This window comes from Carlito syrichta, unplaced genomic scaffold (genome assembly GCF_000164805.1).
Source record: "Carlito syrichta isolate Samal-C Ts95f unplaced genomic scaffold, Tarsius_syrichta-2.0.1 Scaffold135639, whole genome shotgun sequence".
Classification (NCBI taxonomy): Eukaryota; Metazoa; Chordata; class Mammalia; order Primates; family Tarsiidae; genus Carlito; species Carlito syrichta.
Window position 1 is genome coordinate 125,664 of NW_007079735.1, and position 20,534 is coordinate 146,197.

Consider the following 20,534-nt stretch of genomic DNA (forward strand, 5'->3'; position numbering starts at 1 on the left):
CTGTTCAGGGCTTTGGCCAGTACAACAACTCTCTGGTCCTCATTTCCTCCCTGAGATGAAGACTAGGAAACTCAGCCAAGGCCACACAGTACCTCTCAGATTCCGCAAGGCTGAAAGCAGTTGAAAAGAATCATCCTGGAGACCTGGGCTCAGTTCAGGCCTGAGGACTGCCCTGCTCAGGGCTGGATCACAGCCTTTGCTCCTGCCCTCCACCCAAAGCAGCCTATTTAGAAAGCCAGCTGATGTGTGAGAAGTCCTGGTAATGACACTGCCCTATACCAGGCTCCGAGGTGGCCTCTCCCAAAGCCTTGTGATGAGCCTGGTGTCTGAGTGTCAAGTGCTGCCCTTCTGGTCCCCATACCCTCAGACCAGCAGTCACAGAGAAGGTGACCAGTGCCATCCAAGAGGGGCCTCTCTCAGGCTCCGGCTCTAATGGCTCCAGTCCAGCTTCCCTGGGCGCTTGGCCTCCAGTGTCACTGGCTCTTGGAGAACCAGCTCCCTTGGGAGAAAGACAACCTCCAGGTACCTCTAATAGTCTGTGGAGGGAGCAGGCTGGGGGCCCATGGAGGTTTCCAGTAAACAAGAGAAGCAGGAGCCCTCTGGGCACTTTCTGTGGTTCCAGGCCTCTCCAAGCCCTGCCCCAGGTGTCAAGAACCCCAGTGACTCAATGCTTCCCGGCCCATCCACATGCTCGAAGTTCAAGCCTTGCACCGAGGCCTTGAGGTTATCACTCAGGGAAAGTGTTTCTTTCTCATCTGTGTTCAGCCTTGGTGCATCGGGAGAGGAGCTGAGGGGGAAGTCAGCATCGCAGAGGGAGGGTAGGAACGGCCGCTGGGATGACCCTCACTTAATAGAATTCTGTCTTCACATGACACTGTCTTAGCGGAAAATGTGGTTTTAGGAATGAGTGCTACCAGGGAGGGCTTCCATGTGGTGATTCATTTTGATTTTTGTGTTTTCAGATGTTTTCTTTAAATAAAGAAAGAAAACCAGATGCTTGGCTCACACCTGTAATCCCAGCTGCAACATAGTGAGACTTCTTCTCTACCAAAAATGAAAAAAAATAGCCAGGTGTGGTGCCACGTGCCTGTAGTCCTTAGCTGCTCAGGAGGCTGACGTGGGAGGATCACTTGAGCCCAGGAGCTGGAGGCTATGATGAGCCAGGATTGTGCCACCATACTCCAACCTTGGCAACAGAGCAAAATCCTACTGGAAGGAAAGGAGGGAGGGTGGGTATTACAGTATCCAGAAAATATTCATTATTTTCCATAAAATTCTAGCATTTCTCTTAGACTGAGCCATATGAGATTGCCAATAGTTGACCACTTTTACCCACAAAAATGGTGGTTTCATAAGGTTAAATATAAGCTCAACTGTGTATTTCTAGAAGCTTATTTTTATGGAATGACCTCCAATCTATGCCATAGAGATGGTATCTTACTAAAAGACATCTCACCTTTACCTGGAGGAGGTTCGGAGAATTTGTGGCCCTGTTCACTTTAGAAGTGACTTTGAACTGGTGGCATGGGCCCGTCTCTCCCTACGAAGCCTAGCTCCTCATTCTGATGAGGGGAAAGCTGGTGGTCATCTCTGGCCATCACCGGAGGGGCACACCTGCTGTCACAAGGAATCCTGGGATACCATGGGACTGAGGGAATGCAGTTTGAAATTGCTGTGCACACCCGTTCTGCTCTGGGCTGGAGAAGCATTCCTGCCGCAGATTCATCGAGTGACATTAATCTTTCTTTGATTTAATTTGGTTTTCATCCCTAAAGTAGGGGTCTAGAGGACGCCGTGTGCCTCCCAGGGGCAGGGGACGATTAATGAGTGACTCTGAGAAGCGCATTTGGAACACTGGGGAGAGAGCCATTGTTGTCTTAACACTCTGGAGTCTGGGGCGCTTTGCAGACAGGCTGGGCTACATGGACAATAGAAAACTCCCCCTGCAAACATCTGCACATACTCGGTGTTTCTGTCTCTGTTGTCGTGTTAAGGTGTCACATGGGGGAAATGTTCCAGTCCTGGGGCGGCTGTGGAAGTCAGACATACACACGCTTGCACACATAACATACACAGCTCATCCACTAATAACACGTGTTACACTCACTCTTGGGAGACGGTCTTGGAGTAAGACTTCCATACAAGCTGTGTCTCCGCTGTCTCAGTGCCTTGCGCGTGCCAGCCTCCAGTGGTACCAGCTCTTATGAGACATTTGGACCCTTGCAGCATGCCTGCCGCAGGCCCACGGCACTGTTGGTGACAGAGGAAGGGTTCACGCTCTGGGCACCACAAAGCATCTGGTGGGAGCAGAGTGTTGGCTCAACTTTCTGCACGGGACTGCTTGGGATCCATTCTCTGACAATTATCCAGAATGAGTCATGGCCTCCTTTTATAAAAAGATATTTATTGGCACAGAAGTGGAGCATACCTCCTCTTCGTTCGTGGGGTGGGATTCTGTAACTCCACTGGAACCTTCTTGTACACTCAGTTGCCAAGGGGGTGCCAAGGGGCATCAGCGTTGTCAAGGGGGTGCCTGCCTGGGTGTCTCCTTCCATCATGTCAAGTACAGAGGATCGGCCAGAAAACAGTGACCGGCTGGTGGGAAGGAGAGGATGATCGGTAATAATGGCAGAGCCAAAGAGCTAAGTGACAGTGATAAGTCCCCACAGGAGATGCTTGGCAAGGCCTGGTGGCCACCCCAAGATGTCCTGCACACAGCAGGTGGAGCCCCTGGCCTGGACTGGGCGGTTGGCTGGTCGGCTGAGTGTGAGGCCTCCTGAGGCTGACTGTGCTCTGCTGGCCTCCCTCTGCGGCTGCCTGGAGGTGAGGCCTTGGTCCTCTGGGCTGCAGGCAGGCCTGTGCCTTTGGACAGCCAGGGCAGCAGGGCAGAAGAGACATGCTGGGTCTGCAGTTCTTTCCAAACTGGGAAGTCCAAGTCCAAGTTCATGTTGGAAATCGGAACAGCCTTGGAGCATCAGAACAGCAGGCCTCCCCGCTGAGGTGATCCCGGAATTGGGTGGGCTGTCTCTAACCTGCCTTCTTTCACCACCCTTTGATGTGTTGTGGGTTGGCTCCTCCCTGAGATCAGTTTCCTCCTGAGGAGCCCAGCCTGTCCCTACCTCTCAGCATCTATACTCCTTCCCTCTGAGGGCACTTCTTCACCTGGCTCCTCACCAGGGGCCACCAGGGTGTGGGGAGGGTACTGCAGAGCCACTTAACCCTGGGCACGTGGTCCTGGAAGGCCTCAGGTGAGATCTCTTGACTTGAGTTCCAAATGGGGACATACACACACAGAGAGACACACCACACAGAGGCACTGCATTGGTACATCAGTGTTTGTCAAAAGTATACATCGAAAAGCAGCAATTTTTAATAGCCCTATTGAGATATAATTTACATATCACAAAGCTTGCCTGCTTTTAGGTGGTTTTAGATGTATTTTATAGACCTATGCGGCCATCGCCAGTCTGGTTCCAGAATGTCCCCATCCCCTCTGGAAGGAACCCTATGCCCAAGCAGTCCCCTGTGCCCTTCCAGTCCTGCCTGGGTGGCTGGTCATCCAGGACCTGCCTGGATGCAGTTGCCCATTCTGGGTATTTCATACATACGTGGTCTTTTGTAACAGACTTCTTGCACTTGGCAACATGTTTTGTGAAGTTCATCCATACTTCAGCATGTATCAATCATTCTTTTATTGTATGGCAACTTTTTGGGTAATAAATTCATGCAGTGGACTAATATGTGCTGATTAAAAAGAACTGTAATCCCGCGCCTTTGGGAGGCTGAGGTGAGTGGATTGCCTGAGCCCTCGGGTTCGAGATCCGCCTGGGCAGCGAGACCTCATCTCTACAATAAATCAAAAAATTAGCCAGTCGTGGTAGCGCGCGCCTGTAGTTCCAGCTACTTGGAAGGCTGAGGCAGAAGGATCGCTGGAGCCCAGCAGGTCAAGGTTGCGGTGGCCAGAAGCGGCCACTGCACTCCAGTCTGGGTGACAGAGTGAGACTCCAACTCAAAACAACAACAACAACAACAACAACAAACCCCAAAAGAACAAACTCCTGGAAGTTGCAATAGGAGTAAATATCACAGACCTTATCCTGGCCCTAAGAAGCTAGACATCCTGTATGAGTCCATTTATATAACGTTCAAGAACAGGTAACACAAATAGGTGGTGAAAGAAGTCAGAAAAGTGTTAGCTTGGGATGAGGATGGGGTGCTTATTGGCTAGGAAAGGGTATTAGGGACTGTTGGAAGTGGTGGCTCACACCTGTAATCCCAGCAGCATTTTGGGAGGCTGAGGCAGGAGGACTGCTTGAGCCCAGGATTTTGAGGCCAGCCTGGGCAATATAGCAAGACTTTGTCTCTAAAAAAATTTTTAAAATTATCTGGGTGTGGTGGTGTACACCTGTAGTCCCAACTGTTTGGGAGACAAGGTAGAAGGATGCCTGAGCCCAGGAGGTTGAGGCTGCAATAAGCCGTGAGCGTGCCACTGTACTCCAGCCTTGGTGACAGAGTAAGACTCCAACTCAAAAAAAAAAAAAAAGGATATTCCAGGACCTTGCAATAGTTTATATCTTGGTCTAGGTGGTGGTTACATAGGTATATATTTAATTTGAATATTCTTTGGGCTGTGCACTTAACATTAGTAAAAGTTAAGTACTCTCCTATATGTTAAGCTGAAATGTCAAAGTTTTTATTAAGAAGTACATGCAATTTGTATGATTCTTCATTACAAGCTTTTAAAAATATATCACAGGTTAAGTATCCCTTACCCAAAATGCTTGGAATGAGAAGTTCGGTTTTTTCCTTTGGATTCAGGAATATTTGCATATATAATGAGGTCCCTTGGAGATGGGACTCAAATCTAAACCAGAATTCATTTATGGCTCATACATACCCTATACATATAGTCCACAGGTAATTGTATACAGTATTTTTAATTTTCTGCATACAGTTTTGACTAGTGTTTGTGACCTGCCATGTGAGCTTGGGGCTAGAATTTCTACCTGATGACACTGAGAAACCTTCAGGTTTTGGAGCATTTGATTTTTGGGTTAGGGCTGCTTAGCTTGTGTACCCTACAGAGGAGAACAGGTCTTCAGCATACCGCCGGCTGGATATATTGTCACTGAGGAAACCCATCCTGCCACCACTGCCCAAGAAGCAGTCCCTCCTCCTGGCCTTCCCTGTCCCCAGGTTCCCTGCCCTCATCCTGGCGGGCTGGGCTATGCTAGCTTTGTGCAGTGAATTATTCTGTAGCTTGCCTCCTACAAGGCATTCCAGCACAATATTGTGACTGTGATCCGCCCGTGGGTGTGTAACAGGAGTTGGCTCATTTTCATTGCTTTATACTATTCTGTTGTGTGAATACACCCCCCATTTATCTACTTTTTTTTTTTTAAGAGTCTACCTTTATTTGATACATAGGTATAGGGTGCTGGGCTCTGCGCAGAGGGCCTGGCCTGGGCACCCTCCCTGGGGAGGAGGGCAAATCCCCAGGGAAGTGCTCCATGGAGGGGGCATCCATGCCTGAGCAGAGGAGCAACCACTCATCACAGCCCTTTATGCACTTGGACTAGCTATGCAGGAGCCTCCCACCCCCCACGCCAGGTCCCAGGGCCATTCTCCACTGGGGTGCTCAGCTCTGGGCAAGGGGCAGCCTGCCCACACATCATGGCCTCATTTATCTACTTTAAGGTTGATGGATTTGGGGATGTTTCCAGTATGGGCCAACGACACATAGATCACTATAGGATGTATACTTTCTGTTGAGTGTAGACCCAGATGCGATGTTACTCTATCATAGTATAGACGCCAGTTTATACACGACAGGTTTGAAAACTTGTTTGAACACTTTTTTTTTTTTTGAGTTGAGGGCCCCACCCTCATGACCTCATCATCTCCCACAGGCCCCACTCCTAAGGCCACCACATTGAGATTAGCATGTTCTGTTCACGTCTCAAGGGCATGAGCACTCCACAGGTAACACTAGAACTCAGACGACAAAGCGGGCCCAGCCCCTTCCGACCTCTGAGGCTGGGAGGGTCCCAGTGCGGCCTGGCCTTCCCCACTCAGGGCTGGCCCACCTCCCCTCTGCCCAAAGCTCCTGACCTCCTCACTTGCCTCCTGTATCTCTGGGACCGTGAGCACCTAGAGGGCAGAGACGCTGTCTTGCCTGTCATTAGCCCCCAGCACAGTGCCTGTGGCATGGGAACTGTGGCCGTGTGTTTGGTTAATAAGTGAGAGCATGGAAAGTCCATCCAGCCATCTAATTCTGGGTGAAGTTAAGAAATACATAACATTTTGAAAACTCATGTTTTATATCTTTGATTTCAGATATCAAACGGATCCACTATAAAAGTCTTTAAGAAGATTGCCAACTTCACATCAGGTAACTGATACAATGTTGTTTGCCATCTGTTCTCACCCTGGTTTGTAAGGCACTGCTTTTTGCTTCTCAGATGTATCGTCACAAAGGTGAGACTGAATTGTCGTCATGTCCTCCTCTGAAAGCGGGGACGGACTGTTTCCATGCTTGAGAATGGGGGCCTGCAGGAGGGCGGAATGCATTGCAGTGGGTGGTGGCTGCTTGGCCTGCGTGGCTGTTCTCCGACTGTTGGGTACCGGCAGAGGAGCCCCCAGATGAGAGGCAGGCTGCAGATTACCCTATGGCCCCATGGCACGGATAGAGGAGGTGGCCCACTCCACTGTCCTTGTGAGAGAGCTCGCCATACCCCAGAACGTGGACAGAGACTCCACTCAAGGGGGCTTCTATGGAGAGCCACAGGCCAGACTCTGAAGTCAGCTTTTGTCTCCCTGACAGCCATAGGGCAGGTCATTTCTGTTCTAGCAGGGTCAGCTCCAGAGAAATTGTACCTCAGCCAAGACAGTCCATTGTCAGCCTCGAAGTTTCCGGTTGTTCAGTCGCAGGCCCCTGATATACACTTGGCCAAGGCAGGGCTTACTGATGCCTGGATGAGCTGTTAGAAGGGGTGGGGCAGGTCCCCGCATCTGTTCAGCACAAGCAGAGAACGCAAGCATCCTTCCAGTGCAGGTGGTATACCTTGGGAGCTCGGAGGACCCCTCTGGGCCCTCACCATCATCCCTGCATGGGGCTGTGGGGAGGCCACCCTGAGGAGGTGGCCTTCTCTCTGGCTTCAGAGAATAGAGTCCTTGTGTTGAAAGTGGAGGAGCCGTGTGCCTCCGGCTTCAGAGACTGGACCTGTGGGAGAGCCTGTGTTGGGAGTCAGGTGGGGAACCCTAGCTGGGATCCATCAGTTAGCACCAGCTTCCTCTGTCCACCCCTGCCGGGAGTCACTATCCTGATGACGAGCCTGTCGAGGCTCCTGGCCCCCTGCCCCTCTGTCCTGTCCTCAGCCCTTCTGTTGAGATCCTGGCCTGGATGCACCCAGCAGTTAGCCTTTCCTGAACCCACAGCAGACAGCCATGGGGGAAATGCACAGAGATACAGGGTCGCTGTGAGTCCACGGTGTCTGGCCAGGCCAGTGCCCTCACGCCATTGGGTTCCTGGGCAACCCAGTGCTGTTCTCCCCCACGTTCAACTTCTCTCAAAGCCCCAGCCCCCATGAGTCTCCTGCTTGTCTGCAGTGGGCTCCCCCTGCACTTAACAGAGAAAACAGACATCAGAGCCCCTTGACAACCAGCTCCAACCCTGCCTGCCTCCTCACATTCCTCCTCCTGGCTGCCCTGCCCACCTCTTCATATTCCTGACACACATGGCTGTCCCTCCTCCACCTAGGCCACTCCTCGCCATGTGGGGTCCCACCATGCCCTCAGTTCTGAGCATCTCTGCCCTACTGCTGACCTCTCTGCCGGTCCTTTCTATCCCTCATCTCCATAGCATTTTTCCACAAGTGTTTCAAGATGTGGTAGTCTCTTATCTGTAAGACAGAAACCCAAGCGCCTGACCCCACCCTCCCTCTGGCCATAGGCCCTCAGCCTTCTCAGTCACCTGTCCTCCCTCTGACTCTCCACTCTCCGGGCACCTCAGGTCCTCCTTTCAGACCCTCGGGGCTCAGTCTCTTCCCCATTGGGCCTTCCTCCATCTGCCTGGACAACTGTTCATTCAGGCTCAGCTCACAAATCCCTTTCCTGAAGACGTTCAACGGGCACAGCTCTCCCGTTAGGCACTTTCTAGCATGCAGTTCCCTTCATCATCCTTACATAGTCTCAATTCCATGATTCATCATGGAATTCATAGTCTGAGGTCTCTCCCTGGCTGGAATGTGGGCCTGGCTGTCCCTGGCCCCTGGGATGAGCCCAGGTGTTTGTTGCATGAAAGGCTTGGGCCTCCCCTACCCTTCAAGTGGTCATGCAGCCTCTGTTTTGACACCCCCGGGTGGAATTGCTCCCACCTCACATCCTGGCCCATCTGTCCTCACGTTTTCCACAAGATCTCAAGATGTGGCAGGGGGAATGTAGCTGTGAACAGCTCAAGTTCAAGGGCTCAGCAGCACGGTGTAGTGAGGACCACCACTCTAAGTGAGCCCTCTCAGAAACAGCACTGAACACTGCATGTGCTCACTCACAAGTGGGCCCTGAACGCTGGGCACAAAGGCAGAAACAACTGATGCCAGGCACTGTTAATGGGGGGAGGTGGGAAGGGGTGGAGAAGAGGTACATGACCTCCCACTGGGCACCATGTCCACTCCTGGGAGAGAGGGCTCACTGGAAGCCCAGCTATCACCAGTATACACAACAATGCAACCACAGCTCTAAAATAAAAAAGGAAAGGAAAGCCAAAGGGCCCCACAGCCCCAGTGAGGCCCCTGAGGAAGGCTGGCTGGCCGCGGCTGTTCTAATGGACTGTTTTATCTCCCCTCTGACCTCCAGATGTGGAGTACTCGGACGATCACTGCCACTTGGTGAGTGGAGCCTTCCCACACCGTGGCCCGGGTGTCCCCTGCGGCAGGAGCAGGCTGCTGGGTGACACCTCTGCTCCATCTCCCTCCAGATCCTGCCAGATTCCGAAGCCTTCCAAGATGTGCAGGGAAAGAGACATCGAGGGAAGCACAAGTTCAAAGTGAAGGAAATGTACCTGACAAAGCTGCTGTCCACCAAGGTCTTTTCTGCTGCTCAGGGAGCTTTCACATGCCTTGGGGGTGGACCATGTGGGTGGACAGTGCATTTGGCTTAACTTCCACTGAGGTCCAAAAATGTTACAAATCCCCTGTGCCTCCCAGCAAAGCAGAATGAAAGTCTACATTGTAAACACTTCCTATCCTCCTCCTTTTGCTGCTGCTTTTTCTAAACTGCACAGATAGCAGCACTTTACAGATTTCCACCATGGCATCTTCAATCAGGGATGCAATATCCCAATCCCTTCCCCACTGCTTCCTGCTGTTATTTTTTAGGTTGACAGCATAATTACTCCTTTTTGTTTGCTTGTTATTACAGATGAGCAATAAAACTCCCTCTCTGCATTGCAAATAAAATGAAGGGGGTGGGAGGGTCAGTGAATAGAAACCTAGGAAATATGAACTGACTTTTTTTCTCCACTTGAAAATTAAGAATTCCTCTCACACACCCAAGTGTCCGATGTGGAATGCCGAATCAGGAACAGATCTTACTCTCTGGCTTTGAGTGGAATGAGGAAGTCCACAGTGACCTTTTCCCTTTGGAATGATGAGTGCTCTAAGTGCCATTATCTGTACTTGGCCCTGGAAACTCAATGGGCAGGCTTCCTCAGATGATGACAGAAAATCTGCCTGGAGCTGAGACTTGTTGAGGGGCAGATGACATCCTGGGACTCCTGATTTTCTCGTTGTCCCACAGAGCTCAGCCTATTTGGTGTTTGTGAAATACTCTGGGGTTTTAGAAGGTGCAGCAGAAGTTCTGAGGTCCGGGTGCCATTCAGGGTTTCCCAGGCTGATCGTCCCTCACAGGAGCCAGGCATCTGCTGCTTGTGGGTTTGGGCACACAGCCTGTAAGCAACATGCCCCTGCTGGCGATGGCCCAGACACCCCCCCCCCCAGTTGTCTAAACAGTGTTGCTATTGCAGGAAGCTTCAGAGCTGCATTGCCCAATCTGCGTGGTTTTTCAGGGTTCCTGTCCTACTGTGAGCACTGACGCGCTTGACTGTTTTACGTTTCTCCTCAGCCTGTTTCTCTCTGTTTGTTCATCATTTTCTCTGAACCTGGACTGGGTTTTCTATGTTTTCAGGACTGTGACCACACTTCTTAACCCCTGAATGTGATATTCTGTCTTCTAGGTGGCAATTCACTCTGTGCTTGAGAAGCTTTTCAGGAGCATTTGGAGTCTACCCAACAGCAGAGCCCCGTTTGCCATAAAATACTTTTTTGACTTTTTGGATGCCCAGGCTGAAAACAAAAAGATCACAGATCCTGATGTCGTGCATATTTGGAAAACAAACAGGTAGGAATCTAAAGAATTACTGTTTTCAAGAATCTGGGACAGAAAATTAGCTAAAAGGAGTCGTGGCTCAGAGTCTGTGGGTGTGGTGAGCTATCATATTGGAGTCGTTTCTCACTCTGTTACTATTTTTAAACAGTAAATGAAACCATTCCTATGCCAAGGATCCTATTTTTTAGAATAAAGTAAGCCCTAATATCTCTAATGCATGGAAAAGACTTTGTCTACAATGTTGAAACAAGTTTAATGTGACCAGCAAAGGATGAGAAATTAATATTTTGTGGCTTCATCATATCATTTTTTTATTAGAGGAAATATCATTATAAAACCATTTTATTTGTTTCTGAAACAATGTTACTTTGCAGTGTCCAGCTGTCCATCTACATTCTGATTCTGTATAGAAATTTCTGCTTTTATTTCCTCCAATGCAGCACTCAGGCATTGAGAGTTAGCCCAAAGTTTGTATTTTGTCTTATATTTGAACATTTGGCCTTAAGCACAGGCAGCGTATCCAGATCTATTCCTAATGCCTCCTCCATAAAGAGGCATAGCTCATTACTCCATGTGGAACACGGTGCATGGGCTGAGAGCAAGATGCAAAGTCAGAGCTCTCAGCCCAGCCCAGCCTTGAGGTCAGCCAAGTCACCTGAAATATTAAAAGCTGGAGCTCCGAGCTCCAGGGCGAGTGCCTATTTCAGTGCCCACCCAGTCTCCCTCAACTCTACCCTGGCTTACTGCGTTCCTGCATCCCAGCCTCTTACCCCAGTCCCTGCCACTCCCACACTAAACCTGGGAGCTGCAGGCCACCATGACACTGCAAAGACTGGGACATCTGAGCAGGGAAGGCAATGGGGACAGAAGAGCTGCTGGAAGACCTGGCAGCATGTGGTGGGGGCAGTGAGCTGGGCTAGAGTTGAAAAGATCATGGAAGTGCCTTGAGCAAGTCCCAAGTTCATGTCCAAATATTTGTGTACCTGCCACATGCCACGCAGTTAGGTACTGGAGATTTGGTAACAAGACGGAAGTTCATGTCCATACAGAGCCTGCATTCTAACGGGTGACCTGCAGTACAGCAGGGGGCAGTAAGCATGGTGGAGAAGGTGGGAAGGGAGGCGAGTGTCGGGACAGGTGGCCAGAGGAGGTCTCATAGACAGTGACAGCTGGGCCAAATCTGGAAGGAGGAGAGGGCCTGAGCCACAGCATTCTCAGGGGCTTTCAGGAAGATGGACGGGAGCAGGGCTGCCAGGCACAAGGGGTGCGGGAGTGCAGGGGAGGGTGGGGGAACAGGTACAGAGGCTTCTGGCATTGTCCAGAGGGAGCTGTGTGCTTCGAGGGCTTGAGTAGAGGAGCCGCAGTCTGATGCTGTGCGAGAAGGATGGTGGGTAGTTGTGTGAGAATCAACCACCAGGAGTTGGAGAAAAATGATACACAGGAGAGATGCATACGAGGGGGACCAAAAACCGGAATTACCTTCTGGAGAGCGGGCCCATTGTAGTACTGGCTTCCCCTGCTAGGTGCGTGTTCTAGGAACACATCACCATGGACCATTTAGTGTTGTTGTGAGAGGCTGTGTTCTGCTTCAGTGAATTTTTTTGGAGATTCTTTCAACACATTTGCCCACTTAATGACGGGTGATTTAGGAACGCACCTGCTCACACCACGCTGAGTGCTCAGCAGTTTTGACCAAAAATGGCATGACCCCATGACCCACCCTCCCCATTCACCTGATTCACTCAAGTGACTTTTTGTTTCACCAATGACAAAATTCCTCAGAGAGAAACGTTTTGCCAGTGTGGAAGAGGTGAAACAAAAAACGGCAGAAGCACTAAAAGGCATCAAAATTAACAAGTTCAAAAACTGTTTTCAGCAGTGGAAAAAGCATCTCAATAGGGGTACTGCATCAAACAGAAGACTTTGAAGTTTTAAAAACGTGATGATAAATACACAATATCAGTGAATTCTGGTTTTTTGGGGTCTCCTCATACATAATAAAAAACTAGCTGGAGAATATTCTGGTTGTGGCCACTTTCAGACCTGTCCCCCTGCCTTCCCTTTAGCAGCCCTGTCAGCTTAACCCCTTGTTGTCCTCTCTGGGGGAAGCCGCCATCTGTTGCCTGGTGCACTTGGCCAAGCTGACTTGTGTACTTCAGTCACAAGGACAGACAAGCCTGTTTACAAACTGTGATCAGCAGCCCGCAGGTCTCACAGGTGACCCTCTGTGAACGGGGATTATTCTCTCTTTGAACAGCCTTCCTCTTCGCTTCTGGGTAAACATCCTGAAGAACCCGCAGTTTGTCTTTGACATTAAGAAGACACCCCACATAGACGGCTGCTTGTCAGTGATTGCCCAGGCGTTCATGGATGCGTTCTCCCTGACGGAGCAGCAACTGGGGAAGGTGAGGCCCACTGAGTGTCCCTCGTCTGTCCCGCTATGAGCCTGATGCTCTTTCCTAAAGACAAGCGCGCTATGGTGAAGGTATATGCACTGGGAAGACAGTCGCAGAGGGCCACTGCACATTCGCTTTCCTTCAAAGTCTGTCTCAATTATTTTTATTTTAAATCTATTTTTCTAAAGTGAAAATCAAAATAATTAGCCCCACCCTATTGCAGAAATCTGCCTGTGAAAATCTTTACCACAGTCATGCAAACTTTTCTTAGTTTCTTAGAAAAACATTCTACAGATACTGACAAACAACCCAAAGTATGAAACTGTTGAAACTTGCGTAAATTAAGTTGAATATACATAAAAATCCTATTTGAATATAACAAGTTGCTTATGGGGAAACAATTTCTGCCTGAGATTTTTAACAATACCAGTTTGTCAGTTTATAATCAAAGCATGAATTTTGTGTTCTTGTGGTTTTCTTCACTGATCAAAAGCCCCAAGAAAGCAAAGGAAGATAAAAATGCAGAGCAGTCTCTAAAAGAGATGCATTGGTCTGATTTGAGCACTCCCAAATACACTGACCTGCCCTTCTCTGTACCCACAGATTTCAGAAGACCTTTAATATCTAGACGAGGCCCTTTGGGGAAAAGGCTCTGAGGTGTCTGGGATGACAGTGACTGGTGTTTCGTGGGTGCCTTGACTCCCAGCCACAACCCATTCCTATCACCACTGTTCCTGTACAACAAGACTACTCTCTGGTCTTCCCTGGCACTGCCTGTCTCTCAGGTGGAATCCCTGCAGTGTCTCTGACTCCCTTCAACTCTCCCCAGTTGCTTCTGTCTGGAACACGTCTGTTGTCCCTCCAGCCCAATTCCTCCACCTTATCCCTTGTTCCCCTCCCCACTGGAATCATAATTGTTTCCTCACGGTGTTCTTGCCCCTGCTGGCTGCCCCTACCCCAAGCTGTTTCTTTTCACTGTGTCTCAGGTTATCTTCTTGAAACATGAATCTGATCTGGTCATCTGTTACAGCCTGACAGGGTTCCTATGCCCATAGCCCAGAAAAACCAGGACTAACGTAGCCATGACAGTGGAGAAATACTTTAACATTGCAGAGCAGCAGAGCAAGTAGGATGGGAGATGATTCTCAGAGGCTGGGGTTTCTAAAGGGAACTCGGCGGGGGACAGAGACTGCTGATAGGTTGATGATGCCATGGAGTGTCAAGACTGCCTTCCCGCCCGATTTCTAGGAGAGACATTATGGGAGAGGCAGAACAATCCTCCTGGTGTGTGTTCTGGCCCAGTGGGGCCCCAAATCCATCAGAGAACAGAGTCTGAACAATACCTCAAGCTCTAGCCCTAGGCTTTGTACTGGACACTGTCCATAAGCACATCCTGTGCTCCCAGTTCCTACCCTGGGTTGTGGGCCATCTTGGAGGTAGCTCAGGAGGAAGGTGGGGAAGGTGGGTCTCTGGAGACAGCACCCTCCTGTTCTCCAACCTCTGCTCTGGTATCTACACAGACCTGGGGCCCATTGCGCAAGAGAGTGTGTTGGGGTCAGGACGGGAAGATGATCAACTGTCCTCTGTTGACCTGAAAGCAAACTTAGAAACAGCAGATGTGTTCAATTCTTACCATAGCTATGGTGTTCCGAGGCTTGGGTCTCTGCTACAGCATTTACCCCATGACCTGATATGAATTTTATATAGGTGGTTTCAAGTCTGTTTCCTAAAATTGCAGGCACTCCCTATCCCTGCCAGCTTCACGGTCCCTGGACGCCTCCCGACAGGTTTTGCTTCCTCCCCTACCTGCACATCCCCTACCCCTCCCTGCTTCCGCTCTTACTCTTCCCACACATACCGTGAATGGTTTCCACATCCTTTGCTGGTATCTTTCCTGTCTGGTAAAATCATTCATTCATTCACAGGCATTTCATTCATTCAACAAACATGAGTTCCTAATGGGTACCAAAAATTGTAGGAGGCTCAGATCAGTCTCAACATGCCACTCTGGGAACCCTCCTCATGCATTTTCTCCGGCGATGTCTCCATGTGACAAATGCCATTGCTGTCTTACCACACAGCACACAGAAAGACATGTCAGTGTTTATTTGTATAAAAAAAATAGCTGTTCATGTTCTTGGAGTATCTCAGTTAATCCCACAAGCACCCAGTGAAGTAGTTATTACCACCCCCACTTTCTAGATGAGGATGCAGATGTTCTAAGGTGGCAGTGTTGCCTGAGAGCACACCTCGCAGCAGAGAAGGGATTTCTGGTTCACCCAACTCTGCAGTCCCTCTTTGCTCATGCCTTGTATCGCAGCAAGCACTGTGGAAATCTGTCCTCGCAAGTAGATCAAAGGCATCTTAAGGGCAGGCACTGGTCTTTGTTGCTTCATGCCATGCGTGCCTACAGTGCCTGGTTAATCGATCAGTGTTAATTGAATGAATGAATGACTGTGTGATTTCTGGGTTCTGCCTAAACTTTTGAAAGAGGAGAAGACCTCAGTGATCTCTCAGACTGAGCATCCTTCTGAGTGACCCATCAGGCCATGGATCCAGCCTCGTGGGGTTTTTATGATGTCCTGGGACATGAGCCCTACCACTGTCTCACCTGTTGTTCCCAAGTAGAATTTTTAAAACTTGTGTGAAAATGGACTTTTTAAAATAAAATCTTGACTTATTTAATTTTCAAAAAAAAAATTTTTTTTTTGAGTTGAAGTCTCATTCTTTGTCACCCAGGCTAGAATGCAGTGGCACACTCATGGTCACCATAGCCTTGACTTGCTGGGTTCAGGCGATCCTTCCACCTCAGCCTTCCAAGTAGCTGGAACTATAGACGCATGCCACCATGTCTGGCTAGTTTTTTGTGATTTATAGAGATGAGGTCTCACCAAATTGCCCAAGCTGGTCTTGAACCTTCAGGCTCAGACAGTCCTCTCGCCTCAGCCTCCCAAAGTGCTGGGATTACAGGCCGAGCCATTGTGGCCCAGCCTAACTTTCAAATATTATAGTTGTTCTAATTATACAAAACATTCTACCTGCCAGGGAACCTTTGCAAAAGCAGACACTGGAGCCACCAATACCAGTGGACACGAGCTTCCCTGGAAAATCTAGAAGATCTTTATGATGGAATGAAATAAAAGGGACATGCTGGAAAATCTGCCTCTGCCAAGTACTTACCAGTTTCATGGTTATATAAAGGCTCAATCAGACCTACAATCAAGTCTTTTATAAATGCCAAATTCACTGGTGGGCGAGGATGAGAGCAAATGTTTTAATTCAGGCTTTTTACAACCATTAGTAATGAACTATGATTGAAATAAGTTCCATTGTTACAGTAACTCAAAATCATGCAAAAATAATAATTTTAGTTCTTTTATGAGAGGAAGGCAGAATATATTAGCATTTAATCTGCCTGAAAATAACAGTGACTCACCGGAACTATCTAGATGGCAGTCAGTCACTCAGTCACCAGCACTTACCAGGCCTCGTGAGTGGGGGTAACTGCTGGCGGGGAGGGTTCGGCAACATGGTGCTGTGACATTGTCTTTGACTTTTTAACCTTTTGGTGATGTTTTTTGTTTGTTTTTTAGGAAGCACCAACAAACAAACTCCTCTATGCCAAGGATATCCCAACCTACAAAGAAGAAGTAAAATCTTATTACAAAGCAATCAGGGACTTGCCTCCATTGTCATCTTCAGAAATGGAAGAATTTCTAACTCAGGAATCGAAGGTATTGTTAGAAAGCAGAAATAAGCTTTCATTTGGTTATCTTTTTTCTTTTAAAGAAAGTCATTTCAGAATCTCTCAACAAGCCTTCCTTTCTTTTAGAAACATGAAAATGAATTTAATGAAGAAGTGGCCTTGACAGAAATCTACAAATACATCGTCAAATATTTTGATGAGGTAAGATTTTTCACAGCATTGTTTTTAAGCTGTGGCTCAGTCACAGGACTTGGTGATAGCATTCTGTGAGTTTTAAGACCGCTCTGGCATCCAGACGGCAGAAAGGGAGGCCAGGAAGCCTGTCTGAGCTGGGGGATCCTGGCCCAGAGCCAGACCCTGTGAAGCTGCCCCTATGACCAGCCAGAGTTACATTCGAGCTCGTGGGGCCTGCAGCCCCACTGACTCATGTGAACGCTGACATGTAGGTAGCGGCCTGAGTAGCTGGGGCCAGCTAATGCTTGACTGTGATCTGCTAGAAATGAGAGCTAAGCTTGTGAAATCACCTAGACTCTGTACTCAGTAGTTGTCTGAAATTATGACTATTGCTAACTTGGGCAGCTGTTTCAATAAACCATTCTCCTTGATGATTAATTCTCCTTAATCTGGATTTTTTTCTTTGGGCATTCACACAGACACACTCATCAGATGCGCTGTTTCCAAACATATGTTAACTCCCCGTTCCCTGATTCCCCCCACTCAGTCATGCTGGGCCAGGCTATCCATGTCCCTGGTGAGAATAGCTCACCAGTTCCATTTGCTCCTTGAAGATCCAGTGAAGCCTAAGGTAGGGTAGAGGCCATGAGCTCCTCCAACACGATAAGCATCCTCTCTCCAGGGGCCAGGGGAGAGAAGGGACGCACTGGGGAAGGGGGAGAGGAGGGACTACAGGGACCCTATTAGCGGGAGGGGGGAGGACTCCTCCCTGACCAGGACACCCTTGCCTGCTGCATTAAAGGAGGAATCCTTGCTGCATGTTGGCTGCCAGGACTGCTTGCTGTGCTTGGAATGGCTGTGACGTCATGCATAACAGGGGCCTTGGAAGGCCAGTCCCCTACTGTAAGCAGATAGTTGGTATTTCTTGTGGGTTTCTATTTTAAGCCAAAGTGTTGTTGATCCTGTGATAATGACTTAGCAAAACAACTTGCAAAGTATGTAAATGACCAGAGAAATGTTGGCATCTGTTTCATACAGATTTTACCACTCACAGCTCAGGTATGCAAAGAAACAGAATTGTAATGCTAAGACCATAGAGTCTAAAATAACTGTTCTAATTGTCAACAGATTCTAAATAAACTAGAGCGAGAACGAGGGCTGGAAGAAGCTCAGAAGCAGCTCTTACATGTCAGAGTCTTGTTTGACGAAAAGAAGAAGTGCAAGTGGATGTGAGTGCCGGGCCGGCTCAGCCTGGCAGAGTTCTTCAGACGGCGGGGGCAGGATGGCTGCCTCGGCCTCTCTGTGTCGTGACCTTCTTGTTTGCACATAGGCTCCACTTTGCGCACTGTCTTTAAGAGACCAAGGCGCGCACACGGCCTTTAGAAAGCGCACCGACCGCTGTGCCTGCTTGTGCCGCGGTAACCCTTCTGTAAATAGAGCCGAAGTGGTTGTTGCAAACAGCCTCCTTGTTTACAGAGAATACAGGGCCAGTAAGCAAGTGTCAGTATTGTAACCTGTCTCCACTTAAGCACAATGAGAGGTGGTATAGTTTGAAAACTAAAGCTATGTAGCACTTGGGACTCTGTGCACCTCTGCAGTCCAGGGGTACTGCCATGCTCAAAACAAAATGTGAAGTGAGTCATTTGGAAACAAGTGGGGAGGGGGGTGTCGGAGCCACTTCGAGGATCTGCACCTTTGAACCTCTCCCCAGTAGTTCTTGAAAAAGCTGACCGCAGAATTTGGTAGTGTGTACACTTAGCATTTGTGAGTGTGTGTGTGTGTTTAAACCAAAAACTAACAGTGTTGCAACATTGTTGAAAGGGCTCGTGTTTCAGTGGTCACCACCTGCACTCCATCCCGCTTCCCTCCATCTCACCAGGGGCGCTAGCAGGGCATGGGCGGCCTTCCCTATATGGACAGCATTTGACCCAGATGCGTCACCTGATGTATGCTCCTTTTCTTTCCATTTGTTTAATACTAAGTGTATCTGATAGTGGACATTTTGGATATTATACAAAAAAGTCATGATTTCTGCTTCCAAGCCTTGGATCAGAACCATCTGTGGATGAGTCGCTCACTCCCCTGCCCGTGTTTCTACACTTGTGTCTCCTTGCTTTAGATTTCTGGTGAATCCTGTGGTTATAAATACTTGTATGTGATTTGAAAAAAAAGATACATCTTACATTTCATCAAATTGCTGTTCACACTGGAGTATTATATATAAATATATATACTTGAGGCCCAAGGCCTGACAAATACTAGTATACAACTTGGTATCTTCGTCTTACTATGTACTTTTTGAAAGTATTCCTCACAGGAGAAAGAATTTAAAATACTCATTTTATTCATGCCTTTCTTTTTAAAGAATTCTTTATCGTTATACTGTAGTCTTTCTATTGCTGATTTTTTTATTCCTGAATTTTTGCTGCTCATGACCAATTTTAATACCACTGTGTTTTCCTTCTATTAAACCAGAGAAGTCAAAGCATGATTGGCGCCTCTCAGCCTGCCTTGTGGCGAGTACCTGTTACCGTGGTGCTCCAAGTCCTGGTCTAGGAAAGAAAACAAAACTGATCACACATTCCCCAAATCACTTACCAACATTGTCTGGAGCGTCAGGTCAATTTAATTGTGACTCTGTCTCGAAGAAATGCCATCTTCTTTGCTCCTTCACACGTGGTAGAGAGAGGTGACCCTCAACAAGCTGATCAGAGAAACAAGCTGTTACCGCCCTGACAGGCATCTTCCCACTGTCTGCCCAGTGGACACTCCTCAAAAACCTACCAGATGGATGGGTGACGTGTCAGTCCCCAGGCGAGAGGCCTGGTCCCCAGCCAAGGCGGCCACAGCCTTCAGAGGTGAGCGAGAGGAGGTTGAGAGCCAGGGTAGGAGACTTGCCCGACTTCCCGCAGCAGGGTCCCGAGCACACAGAGGTCAGCTTCAGCTCGATCTAAGGATTCGTTCACTGCTCCATGAGGGTTTCCCTGTCCAGCTTCCTGGCGCCTGAGTCCTCCATGGAGAGGCCCCTCCTCTCCCAGAGACCTTGCCGCTGGGAACTTCGGGCAAGTCACTTACCTTTTTGTGCCTCGATTTCTGAATACTATTTCTAAGCTACCTCACCGAGGTGGTGTGAAGATTCACTCCTGTATGTAGTGTGTCTGTCAATCCTCCAGTGAGAGTGCTATCTGGATCACAGTCCGGATCACAGTAGCCAAACGCAGGGAGGGCCAAGTGAGCCGTGGGCTGCAGACAATCAGTCACGGGTCTAGAATCGACACAACTGAGAAACAGATGGCAAACAACTTCTATTTCAAGTTCCTTTGCATATTTTTTTGGTGCGAAACAATTCACTTATAAACATTTTTTTCCTAACACTAGTGTCTACAGCAGCATTTAAAAATTAATTGTTACCTTTTCCATATTAGGATTTAAAGTCTATTTCTTATTGTATACCTGATTGAAGCTGTTCTTGGAGATGAATGTTTTAAATGTCTATATCCAAAAATAAACATTTTGATGTAACCGTGGATTGTCTTTTTTCCCCCAAAGTTTTCTAGTTATAATAGATTTTTAAATTCTAAGTGGCTCCCTGGAAATTAATTATTCCAGGGCTTTGTCATGTGTCAGTAAATGGGGCTTCCTGCTAAGTGGTGCTTGTGGCTGCTCAGTTACCTTCCTGCCTCCACTTTCAACTTGGCCTTCTGACCGTGAAGACCTCTGGGTAATGAACATTCCACTTAGTTTGAGAGATGTGAGTTTTAGCCTCATTGACATGAATTCTTCCAGCACAATTCCTCTAAAAGATGTTACATAAAAAAGCTTCCAAAGGCACACAGTGAAAAAAATAATGGCATACTTAGGGACACATGGAAATA

General features: G+C 48.5%; 1 protein-coding gene across 1 annotated transcript in view; it reads left to right on the forward strand.

The window, feature by feature from the left end:
- PLXNC1 (plexin C1) overlaps positions 1-20,181 on the forward strand; it is a 137,441-nt gene extending 117,260 nt beyond the window's left edge. Inside the window, exons 24-31 of the mRNA XM_021708253.1 lie at positions 6,337-6,391; positions 8,854-8,885; positions 8,975-9,082; positions 10,232-10,395; positions 12,641-12,788; positions 16,373-16,513; positions 16,612-16,686; positions 17,788-20,181. Of these exons, the coding sequence (XP_021563928.1) occupies positions 6,337-6,391; positions 8,854-8,885; positions 8,975-9,082; positions 10,232-10,395; positions 12,641-12,788; positions 16,373-16,513; positions 16,612-16,686; positions 17,788-17,892 (828 nt within the window). The 3' untranslated portion in view covers positions 17,893-20,181. The remainder of the gene's footprint in view (positions 1-6,336; positions 6,392-8,853; positions 8,886-8,974; positions 9,083-10,231; positions 10,396-12,640; positions 12,789-16,372; positions 16,514-16,611; positions 16,687-17,787) is intronic.
- Positions 20,182-20,534: the final 353 nt, after the last annotated feature.